This window comes from Oryza glaberrima, chromosome 8 (assembly GCF_000147395.1).
Source record: "Oryza glaberrima chromosome 8, OglaRS2, whole genome shotgun sequence".
In the NCBI taxonomy this organism is placed as follows: Eukaryota; Viridiplantae; Streptophyta; class Magnoliopsida; order Poales; family Poaceae; genus Oryza; species Oryza glaberrima.
In genome coordinates this window covers 5,843,101-5,855,336 of record NC_068333.1, presented here as the reverse complement: position 1 = coordinate 5,855,336, position 12,236 = coordinate 5,843,101, and the positions used below count along the sequence as shown (strand labels likewise).

The following is a 12,236-nucleotide window of genomic DNA, read 5'->3' as shown; positions in this document are numbered from 1 at the left end:
GACGTCAGAGATTAGAATCATCGATCTCATTGAGATTGCCCTCGAGCAAAAACAATGTTGTTGATTCCTGAAGTTGTTTCCATCGCACTTCTTGATGGATAATTCGACGCTTCCCCTACCTGTCGCGCCAACTGTTTAAACTGGAATTCGGCAATATGAAAAAGGGTATCGCACGAGACATAAAAGTGGATGGATGTGAAGACAAGAATTTAGACAGGTTCAGGCCCTCTCGATGAGAGGTAAAACCCTACACCTGTTTGGGGATTTGTATCCGCTAGGTGTATATTGATCTGACGATCTGATTGTGGTTATCCGTGCTGATGCCCTCGTAGGGGTTCATTGCCCGCCTTATATAGGTTGGGGGGCAGGGTTACAAAGTAGAAAACAAGCCAGACAGCCCACTCTAGTACATAATAGATGGATCCGGCCCACTCCTATCTTTAGTCGAATATGGAGGCCGTGTCGGTACCCGGTACGCATACTCTCCACAAGTTTCTCTACAGGAACAAGGACGATCAATAACTAACTATCTGTTTTCTCTTTTCTATTTTGGTTCACACAGCTACACATTGACATTTATTTTTAGCATTAAATGCCTAGCTCTAGCCTTGATGTTTACTTACATTTTTCTATTGTAATTTTATGTTTTTGTTTTAGCATTGGTGTGAATCAGGATACTCCTAATAATATATCAACATATTTTGGTTGTCATCTTTTGGTGTAGTTTGTTTTGACCAGAAAAAGGTTGCTTAAAATAAAAAGAAAGATTCATGCAAGCTGAAATAATTCACACGATAGATAAATTTATTTCCGAAATTTGATAACAATGTTACAAATGTGGCATGCATGCGATCAATGTGTGGGAAGCAAGTATCACAATTAATTAATTGAAATACAAAAGTATGCACGATATAATCGACGGTGGTGTGTATCAAAAAAAATTTGGCGTAAGGCCTATATATAAGAAAGAACTGAGGAATTGTATGTATGAAGTTGAATGAAAAAATGATATATAATGTAGAATTGAGAGTTGGGAATATATGAAATAGAAAATTGAGAAAAACAATGTTACCAAAAATCGTGGACAACACCACTAATCAATCATGGGAATTAACAACAAGTATAATAAATAAAATAATGTACTTCCACTTAGTAGGTAGCTAGAGAGCATGCATGGAAGGCTATATATATAGCTGGATTATTAAAGCTTTATGTGATTGATGAGGGAGCTAGCTGTGTCGAAAGTATATCCAAGGGTTTTCTGGGCGGGGAGACCATCGCTATAAGTAAACAGGTAACCTATCTCGCAACCGGATGCTTTCCCGATCCCACCGTTGTAGGGTTTCTCCACCCCTTTGATCCACTTTTGCGCATTCTCCAGATCCTCCTTGCTGCGCTTGCCATTTCCGGCGGCGGCGAGGCGGCCGAGGCTCTGCAGCGCCTCCCTGGTGATGTTCTCGCCGGCGGCTACGCTGAAGTCATCGACGCAGGCGTTCAGGTTCGGGTCCTCATTGCCGGCCCCTCCCTGGACCTTGCGCAATTGGTCGACGTAGACCCAGAGGTTGGTGCTCAGGATGGTGGCGGCCACCTCGGCGACCTTCACCTGGTTGCCCTCGAAGAAGGCAGCGTAGGGGAGGAGATGGTCGTAGCAGAAGCTGGAGCCGTCGCGGTCGGCCTGCAGGGCGGTGTCGCAGCAGGAGCGGACGAACGCTGCCGCGTCCGCGGAGGGCGCCTCCCCTGGCACCGCCGCTGGTGGCAGCACCACCACTGGCTTCTCCTCCTTCGCAGCGGCCGCACATGGTGGGGATAAGCCGCCGGCGCTGACGACCATCAACACCACGAGGACGGTGGCCATGCTCGAGCTCGACCTGCTCATTTCTGTATATTATTTATCTCTCTCCCTCCCTCTCTCTCTCTCTGCTTGTTTCGTTACTACAGGATGAATTACTTCATAACAACGAGGTACAATTTATACTAGTAGGCTCGATTGGTCGTTAACTAATTAACCACAACCTTTCTTTCTAATTTATTCAATGGTTGTTCTAGCATCACGGCATGTCTTTTTGGTGTTGTGATGTAGTGCCATGCTTGCAATTATAAACTACTATATTAATGCAACTAATTGTCCATATATAGACAGCCTGCTCGCTTTTTGTTTCATATCCATTCACTTAGGCGCCTAGCATTGGCTTCTATATTTTTGTCAAATCCTTGCATTTTTCCTTGGTTAATCATTAGGTCTAGAAATATAATGATATATAGTTTAAATTTATTTAATATAATATACGAATATCTACAACAATCTATTTTTCTTAACCAATCACAACTACTACTGTTCGTTTAATTTTCTCACATAACTACTCATCTCATTCAATAATAACTCTTTATTCACATACTCATTGTTAATATCCAGAAAAAAAGCTCCAAATATATTGTTAGACGGAGAGAATTATTATTTTGGAAGCAACTGCACCACACAGGCCAGAAGCAAAATTCAGCTATATAACTACTCTCTCCGTCCCATAATATAAATGATTTTGCCCTTTAAATTTGTCCCAAATGTAAGATATATATTTTGTGATCCGCGACAATATTTTCTACCCAACCTATCAACTTAGTGCTACTTTTTTCCCATCTACTAATTTTTACCAATTTATTTTCCATCTATCAATTTTTTTTATTCCCTCCGTTCTATATTGTAAAACTTTCTGGCCCTGCCAATATAATATCAACCCAATTGATGAGAGAGAAACCACATAAAACAATAGTTTTGTGCTTGTGTTTCTCCCTTCTTCCGGTCTTCTTCCGACGCTCCTCTCAGTTCTCACGCGCCCCCTGCTGTGCGTAAGGTCATAGGCCACGCACGTGTGCCCCGCTGCCCCGTCCTCACTGCTACACCGCTCCGCCGCGAGGGCTCCACGGCCAACGCTGCGCAATCATGCTGCTGCTCCTCATGTCTGTACCCCTGCGTGTGAGGTAAAAGGCCGCCACTACGCCACGGAGTCCTCATCATTTCCGCGGGGACCATGTCATCGACCCCTTCATCCACGATGCCCCACCAGAAGGCCTCCGCAACTGTCTTCTTGTCGCTCTGGAGGAGTAGCTCCCTCCTGTTCATGGTGTCGGTGAACTTCTGTCGGATTAGCTTGGCGAAGACGTCGATGATGTTGAGGCCGGTGTCAACCTCGCTTATGTACAAGAACAAGCGGTCGTTGTTGACCAGTTTCGACCGTCAATATTATCCAATATATGAAAACTACCTATGCTTGCAATGCATAATTCCCAAATAAAATAATTACTTCCACTATATGCTATGCTACTAACATGTATGCAGGAGAAGCACTCATAAATGAAGAGAAGGAGGTGGAAATATATCGATCAATCAGTCGAAAGTCTGCCGGTGATATGCAATTGCATGAGAAGGCCCAAAACTCCAATTTAACAATCACAAATGGGCTTAGAATGTATGTCACTGATTTAGGGGCCCACATGGAAGTCTCCTGCAGGAAGCTGGGGGGCCAAAAGAGCCCATATGGGGTCGGCCGATCCCTTGTTTAGCCCAATCCAGCCGCATTTTGGCCAGGAGATAATGGAGGCCGAGGAGGAAGCAGCAGGCCATAACCTTGGCCTGTTGGGCCAGTCTAGGGTTCGGCCGAACCCTGATCTTAGCCGTTGGCTCTCCCCTTTGGCGTGGATGCTCCGGATGAACTCCTGATGGCGGTTGCAAGGCATTTCTGACAATTCCCATGCTCTAGAACCGTCATTGGGAGCTATAAAAGGACCTCACCTCCTTCACTTTCAACACAAGCTCAAGTAAGGATTGAAGCTCCATTTCTCCAAAGTTAGAATTAGTATACTACTAATGGAATAGAATTATAGTAGTTCCGAGTTGCGGAAGCTTCAGGAAGTTCGGTAAAGTTCTTAGCTTTTCCTTTCTTCTTTTGTAAGACTTCCTTTTTATTAATATAATATTTCTTCTTTATACAAGTTCGGTACTTTATTCCAATCATAGAATATGAGTACCATTCTTAGTTTATTTATAATCAGTATAATCTTAGTAGTTAAACCTTCTGGGATTTGCATTGATGCTGGTATAATGTCTGATTACCAGGTCATAAGTCTGCTCTGGCTAGGCCGAGAACTATGCCCCGGGGACTCAGATGCTCTACACCGATTGCAAGGCTGTAGAGTAATAAGTAGTAACTTAAGCATGGGGTTTAGGTTATCACTTACCATTATTTTGGGGTATATTCGCCGGGAGAGTAGCAGGCCGCTGATGGTGACAGCTTAGTACGTGCGTCTTCCCCACAGTTTATATTTCTACGTACAATTTCCTGGGGTTGGATACACCTTTGTATCCTACTTTGGTTTGAGGGTTATGACAGGTTGTCGTAAGAAACTCGTCAACCCAGGGTAACTTTGCGATGCATAGCTGAGTTCCGGCTTAGCTATGCTGCATTGTTAAAGGGAATATACTACATAGAGCATACTAGCTAGAATAGACTAGGATGTTGTATACTAGAAATACATGAGTGAGACATTTCTATTCTATTTCCACTTATTCATATTTAGGATAAGGAGGAGTTAGCGGAATCCTTAGCTGTGTGTCACTCTACCCTTAAGCTTAACTTACCCCTGCATAGACCTTAATGTATACAGGTAATACATAAACTATTAGCATAGTACTCTTTTATCATATATTTCCTTGGGATAAAATAAATACGATATCTTGGAATACTCCCGGGTGAAATGCTACAATGGTATATCCGTGCATTTGCGGATCATATTTGTAACCATAATATACCAGGATTATTTCTAGTGCTATTGCTGGGAATTATATTTCCAGCAGTGTTACTAAGAAATACCAACAAGGCGCTCATGTCCACCGTGTCATGCGCGATTGCGAACGTGTGGCCGGTGACGGCAGCAACGGTTGGCATCGGGAGAGCGACGAGGTCGGCAACGAGGTCCCGAGGGGCACCGCCTATAGAGGCGTGCAGCTCGGCTGGTGCATGTGCGCCCAGGCAGGCCAAAGCCGTTGGAGAAGCACTTCTCCATGGTGGCAATCGCAGGTGCACTGGCACCCACAGTGGCGCAGACATGAGGGCCAGGCCAAGGCAGTGCTCGCCAGCACCAGTTAGGGTGATGACGTGGACATACGGGGCTGCACTTCTCCACAGTGCACAAGCTCGCCATGTCCATTTGCATTACTTGGTAGGCTGCAGAAACATTTTTTTTCTATTACATTGCATATATGGTCATTCTCTTTCGAAATATCATAATTGGAAATTTTAAAAGATCTATACATATATAGAAGTGAGTGTTCTAGAGAAACATTCTCTGTTACACATTGTTAGGAACCCACTACTTCCAACTCAAGAACAAGCATCCACCATAGAAGCAACAACTGTTTTGGGGACAAGAGAAGAAGAAGCTATGGAATACAAGTGCTGGAAACTTCTAGAACCGAGGGGGGAGGGAAGGCTGGAGATCAGAGGAGAGGTAGGGGAGAGAGATCGACGAGGGTGCCCACCGGCCACCCAAGTCGCCGCCGCCGCCGGGAGCTTTAGCTCTGCCAAGTCCAAATGATCTTTCGATGCCCCCTGGTGTTGTCGATGCTGCTGCTTATATGCTGCTCCCTTCCGTTTGCTTGGGCCTCATGGCGATGGGCTGACTAGCCCGTGTGCGGCCCACCCGGGATCCTGACAATCCCCTCTTCTTGAAATTCGGCTTGTCCACAAGCCGATGGAATACACCTCTCGGATCCCATGGTTGCTCCAAATATTTGGTGTTAGACAATGAACCATCATTGAAGAAGAATAGAGCAAGTAGCTTTAGCTTGAATAACTGCTTACTCCATGTAAAGTACTCCTGGGTGATGCATGACAATGGCACTGTTACGAATCGCTTGCCAACATTGATTCCCAACAATTTGATATGCTGCAAACAGTGACAACCTCGCTTGATCAACACCACTGTAGGAACTAACCCAAAAGTATACTTCTCATCATGAATTGAATTAGCATCTTCTTCCATTTCTTTCACCCTTTTGCAGCCTTTTTCAACAGCAATCACATATAGCAAATCTCTTTCAACATTCAAACCAATGTAATTTGATTCCAAACATGACTCAGATTCTGATATCACCATGCAAATTATTCTCATATTCCATTTCTCCACTCTAGTTTGGTAGTAGTTGAGCAACATCCCCTGAAGATCAACAGATGATAACCAAACAGATAATGATTTAGGATCACAAATAACTAGATTGCTTTCCTTGCTAGCAAGTGATGTCAAAGGAAAGTCAGATCCCAAAACTTCTGCATGTTTTGCTCAAAGCAAGTGCAAGTTTCAGTAATCATCATTTTCTTTTGCTCATTCCAAGGAATTATACTTGCAGCAGAATTAGTAGTGCAACATTTCCCTTCTCTAACTTCCAGCAAACAAACTAATGGCAGCCAAGGTGGCATGACAAATAGTCTCAGCTTGTCAACATGTTTTCCTTTGAAGGAAAAGTTCACAGAACCAAATTGCCCAGTACTGCTCAGCTCCACAACCATCACTCTTGCAAGAAGTAAGTGACTCCAACTTAAGTAGCAGTTGCCCTTTCTTTCCATTTCAACAAAAGATAGCCCCAAAAGTAAATATTCAGGTTCACCAGCAGCATAGATACCTTCCTTGCTAGTGGCTGCTATAAGGTTGATCAAAAAGGACAACTCACTTTTCACTCCAACATTGAATTTCAGCTTATTGCTCCACAAAATTTACCTCCAATGAAAATAATGTTGTGGGAACCAATCATCCATCCATATTAATATTTTGCGAAGGTGGACCTTTCCATCACCTGGATCCCACACTAGTGGCCCAAACATGACATGTATAATGTTCAGCGAGTTTACCAATGAAAATTGCTTGCCCACAAAGAGTTGAAACCATTTCGCTTCGGTTGGAGGGGGCCAAGGTGGCAGTATATGTACTTTACAACAGCTGCAGTTGAATGCCAGCCATGACATTAACTGTGACTCCAATATGATCAACTCTTGATCCCTTGATGTTATGGATGGCCATGGATCAACCTCAAAGTGTTGCAACAGCAGTTGCCATGGAACTAACAAATGTCCTTCAACTGATTCCACTAACACTAGGGTGCTTAAGAAGGACAAATAAGACACAACTTGAGAGTTGTTAGACCCAGAACATTTCGCTGAATACCTGGTGGGCATCAATGTGTAATGCTTGATGTCGGCGATCATCCTTGGTGAGAAGGCGCTCAATGATGCAATGGATGCTGGAACGGTCTCAAGTACAACCGTCTTGGTCAGGAACGTGATGTCGGCTTTGTTGGCGTCCCACTTGACATCGAAGCCCAACATCGAACACTTGGCGTGCGTCTCCTTGGAATAGTCAGTGGTGGGAATTTTGGTGGTGCTGGTTGCACCATTATCAGCTACCAACTTCATGGAGGCCATGGCAGTGGCGGCACATTTGACCACCGCAACCACGGTGAGATCGGGCTCGATGTCGGGACTAGAGCATTTCGTCGAACATGTGGTGGGCGTCACCTTTGACTGCTCTTTCTTAATTGACGCTGGCAAGTCTTTTGCCTTCTTCCCAACTTCCGGTGTGCATGCTTCAACCACAGCCTTCATCATCCACGAGCTAGACACCAAAGCCTTCATCATCTATGAGAGACCGTATATCAGCTCTAGTTCTCCGATCAGCCTCCTCTTGCCTCAGCTCGTACTTCTCTATCCGCCTCAACAGCAAGTCCAATTTGTCTTCTATTGCCATGGCACCCTGCTTGATGAGAACTTTCTCAACTAGACCAAGAGCTAAATGGGGGAAACCAGGCTAGCTCTGATACTAGATTGTTAGGAACCCACTACGTCCAACTCAACAACAAGCATCCACCATAGAAGCAACAACTGCTTTGGGGACAAGAGAAGAAGAAGCTATGAATACAAGTGCTGGAAACTTCTAGAACCGAGGGGGGGGGGGGGAAGGCTCGAGATCGGAGGAGAGGTAGGGAAGAGAGATCGACGAGGGTGCCCACCGGCCGCCCAAGTCGCCGCCGCCGCCGGGAGCTTCAGCTCCGCCAAGTCCAAATGATCTTTCGATGCCCCCTGGTGTTGCCGATGCTGCCGCTTATATGCTGCTCCCTTCCGTTTGCTTGGGCCTCATGGCGATGGGCTGACCAGCCCGTGTGCGGCCCACCCGGGATCCTGACATACATTCATTGTGGATTAGGTGCAAGAAGAGGCCGTAAGTCAAGCAATTCGATTAAGATGGGGGAAGTAGGAAGATACAGTAAACCCATTCATCATGAGCAGAGATGACCATTTCATGGTTATTGAGATCGTAGAGAGTAATCAAATTAGTTCACTCAGATCAAACACAAAGACAACAGGCCGTGTAGGATATGGAAAAAAGGTGCGCCCATTAATCTAATCGTTTTATAGAGAGGAGTAACGAATTAAATTACACTGCGAAACTGTTGTTTTAGAACAGGTCCATATCCTGCCGTGTGGTAACACTGTCACGACCGGAAATAACCCAACGGGCGTTCCTTTCGTGCGTGCATTATTCCTTGTCCCAGGAGGCAAGGTACACCAAAAGTTGATACAATTCAGAGTTTAACAAGCGGAAGCGTAACTAATTAATTTATTACATGGGCGGCGAAGACCCAGCACACAAGAAGACAAACGAAAAACAGCGGAAGACTAGGGCGACGACCACAGGCGCTTGACGGCAGGCACGAGCTAGACACCAAAGCCTTCATCATCCAGGAACTCTTCTGGGTTTGGGAAAAATTGAGCAAGACTGAGTACAACCACCGTACTCAACAAGACACACCCATAAGTGCAGAATAAATGCAAGGGAGTACAAGGGGGTTATAATATAAAGGGTTAGGGTCTGCAGTAAACAGCATTAAAAGACACTTAGTTGCTCAAGGCTATTTTGTAAACACGATTCTAGAACTATACAATATTATTAATCAAGGCCGTGAACCCACACGAACCTGCCTTAACCCAAGGCCTACGATGATTCAGACCGAACTGGCAACCCGACCCTGGGTCCCAGCTCGTCCCAAGCCAACCCAGGCCAACCATTCCACATTTTAGTTGTTAAGCAGGTTTTAAGAATTAAAACACTAACTTGGGTACATTGCTCGGCTTGCCCATAACCGAGGGCGCGGCTATTCGAATAGATTATACTCTGATCAGAGGTGTACATCTTTACCCACAAGACACATCTTCCTCACGTGTAACCACGTGCCACATACCACCACGGTATCCGGACGGAAGACGTGACATAGTTTCCAACCCATCCTAGCCATAGACAAGAGTACCGACCCAACCCCACCTACGGCCGGAACCCCCGGGACAGGTAGGCAGGACTGAGCCCCTAGCAGCAGGACACCTGCCCTGTGCCATGACATCTCGACTATCGGGCCGTAGCTCGTGTAGCCTTCATTTGCCCTAGAGATGTCCATTGACCCCCGACTTCGTCCATCTCCATCCGTGTACTTTTGTTTATAACCAGACTGAGCCACAAACTAAGCCTTACCCACTAGACATGTGGAAGTACGGTAGTGCTTTGCAACAGAGGCCCGAAGACCGGTCCTTATATGGCCGAGGTGCTACTATCAAAACCATGCACCCCGAGCCCAGCCTAAAACCATTTTGAGGGTTTTGAATAGAGGGGGAGGTGTGAATCCAATTCCACAATAATCCAACCATTCCATAGTGTCCAGGTGATATGAATATTCCCAAAGTCTAGAGTTGTAAAACCACCTAATGTTACCTAATTAAGCGGCGAAGCATCTACCTAAAATCATACCAGTGGTACCATGAGTAGAGTGTCCACTAGTTGGGGTTTCGTTTATTCTAGGGTGAACAAGGTAATAATAACAATAAAAATAATAAGGTCATAACAAAGGTAATTACGCATGGCTAGATAAAACAGTGATAACGCGGGGATTTAAATAAAGCGATAATGCAATAATTTAAATCAAAATAATTTTATAAACTGGGATTCAATATGTTCAAGGATGATGTGACTTGCCTTGCTCGCTTTCCCACACGTCGGCTTCAACCTCCACGAATAGCGGATCTTCCGAAGCTGCAGCGTCTACACGACCAACGGAAAATAAAAGGGCTTTTACTCTAATAAACTCCATATAACAAGGAGGAACAAAGCACAAAAATGGGTTCTTGACTTCTTAAGGAAAAATTAGAGACTTGAACGGTCCAATTCCGAGTTGAAATGGCCAAGTTATGGCCATTTGAAGTTTATATGCTCTTTAAATGAATATTTGCGAATTTCTTCATTTAAGCTTTAATTTAAAAAAAAGGTTTATAGCGTCAGCCGAGGGGACGGGGTGTCACGCCCGGAATTTCTATCCAAAATTCCAAACGCTTACATGTGTGTTAAACCCTCGTCCAGGAATCAACCGAGGCACACAATAACAAATTGATAATAGAGTACAAATAAATAACTATTTAATATTCGCAAATAATAAATTATTACAGAGGTAGATAGTTCCTCTCAAAGAATAACCTTCTACGCAGCGGAAAAATAAAACTATAACAAACTACGGAACAGCTATGGCGACTCCACTCCACAGGCATCTTAACCAGAACAAGCTCAATCCTTCAGATCATCACCTTCGCTGAAATACTCCTCTTCTGATGATTGAATATTGCAAGAATGAGCATATGACATACTCAACAAGCCACACAGCAAATATGCAAGTGCACAGGATAACAAAGGATGGCATAATATAGCTCATTTGCATAACAGCATTTAACAAATATTTAAGAGAATAGTAAAACAGTTGTATAATTAATCAATATTAAATAAACACCATACAACACACCCGTGTTGCATAGGCCCAACCTCATTTGAACAACCAACCCCAGTTGAACAAATTAAACCTCCAAACTAGGAATATACCATTCCAAACCAGGAGTTACATTAACTAACACCGTTACCATTTAATGTGTAATATGAGACTAATCACGAAAAACATTGCTCAACTCACCCATAACCGCGGGTACGGCTATTCGAATAGATTAAACTCTGATTAGAGGTGTACCACTGTACCCACAAGACACAATCCCACAACATGTTACCATGCGCCTTAGTACCACCACGGTACCTCGGAAAAGAACTGTGACAATACCCCTCGCACAACACAACTCACCACAGTGCACCGTTCCTGGATCATAATCTCCCCCTCAAAACCAGAGGCAATGGACTCCCCAGCGACCCCCACGGACTTCTCGCCGCTTCACAGTCTGGCACACTATAATGAATCATGCCATACAAAAGATAAAGCCGTTGCCCACGCTGGCTTGTGGTTGGCACGGTAAATGTTTCACAACAGTAGCTCGCGAACCGGTCCTTAATTGTCATGAGCACAACCATCAAAACCATATGCTCACAACCCACCTTAACCAGGTTTTAATTAGCAATTATTTACCATCACACGATTAACCATCGTGAGCTACCATTGAATTTAACCATAATTAACAATAATAATTATATAATTTATATTTAACCCCTTTAGTTAGCTAATGTTTCTAAGCATGGCTAAGCAAACATACATATGGCATTTAGCTGAACCAATCCAATATATAAGGTTCATGCTAATCACATTATAACCCATAGGAAAATAAGATCATCTTCGGCCATTAATTAATTGGGAAAAGGTTCACCACCCGATGACATTCGAAAATAATGCATAAGTTGAAATAAAACATTAGCTTTAAACGGGTTCAACATGCTCAAAGGGTTGTTTGTGATCTGTGTGACTTGCCTTGGGCTTCCGCAAACGCTTCGGAACCTTCCTCAACGGAAACGCTCTCCTCCGGAACGTCGGAAACTAAAGCAATTAAACAAAAATCAACAAAACAGTACAAAAACAAGCATAAACAGTATATGTGGATATTTTTAACATGTAGATCTTGATTTTAGAAAAATTTAGCAACTTGAACCACCTGAAACGGATCTACGATTATTTAGTTATGATTTTCCGAAGATTTAATCTATTAGAAAAACGGGAAAAAGAAAAAAAAACCGATGATGACATGATGACATCATCAATGGTGGCCGGCTAGGATGGCAAACTCGCCGGAGATTGGATGATCGGCTGCGAATTTGGAGGACATGTACGCGTAGAGGACGACGAGACGAAACAACGGTACTCACCCTCGAGTCAAACGACAAACGAC

At 44.1% G+C, this 12,236-nt stretch overlaps 1 protein-coding gene and 1 pseudogene across 1 annotated transcript; both read right to left on the bottom strand.

Moving 5' to 3' along the window:
• Window positions 1–1,041: 1,041 nt before the first annotated feature.
• LOC127782877 (uncharacterized protein Os08g0218700/LOC_Os08g12160) lies at window positions 1,042–1,933 on the bottom strand. The gene has a single exon (XM_052310153.1). It carries the CDS (start codon window positions 1,874–1,876, stop codon window positions 1,202–1,204), a length of 675 nt encoding a protein of 224 aa, XP_052166113.1. The 5' UTR covers window positions 1,877–1,933; the 3' UTR covers window positions 1,042–1,201.
• Window positions 1,934–2,824: 891 nt separating this feature from the next.
• Window positions 2,825–5,202, bottom strand: LOC127782082 (enoyl-CoA delta isomerase 2, peroxisomal-like; annotated as a pseudogene).
• Window positions 5,203–12,236: the final 7,034 nt, after the last annotated feature.

Coding starts and splice junctions, on each gene's coding strand:
- LOC127782877 (XM_052310153.1), bottom strand. CDS start 1,876: ATGAGCAGGTCGAGCTCGAGCATGGCCACCGTCCTCGTGGTGTTGATG.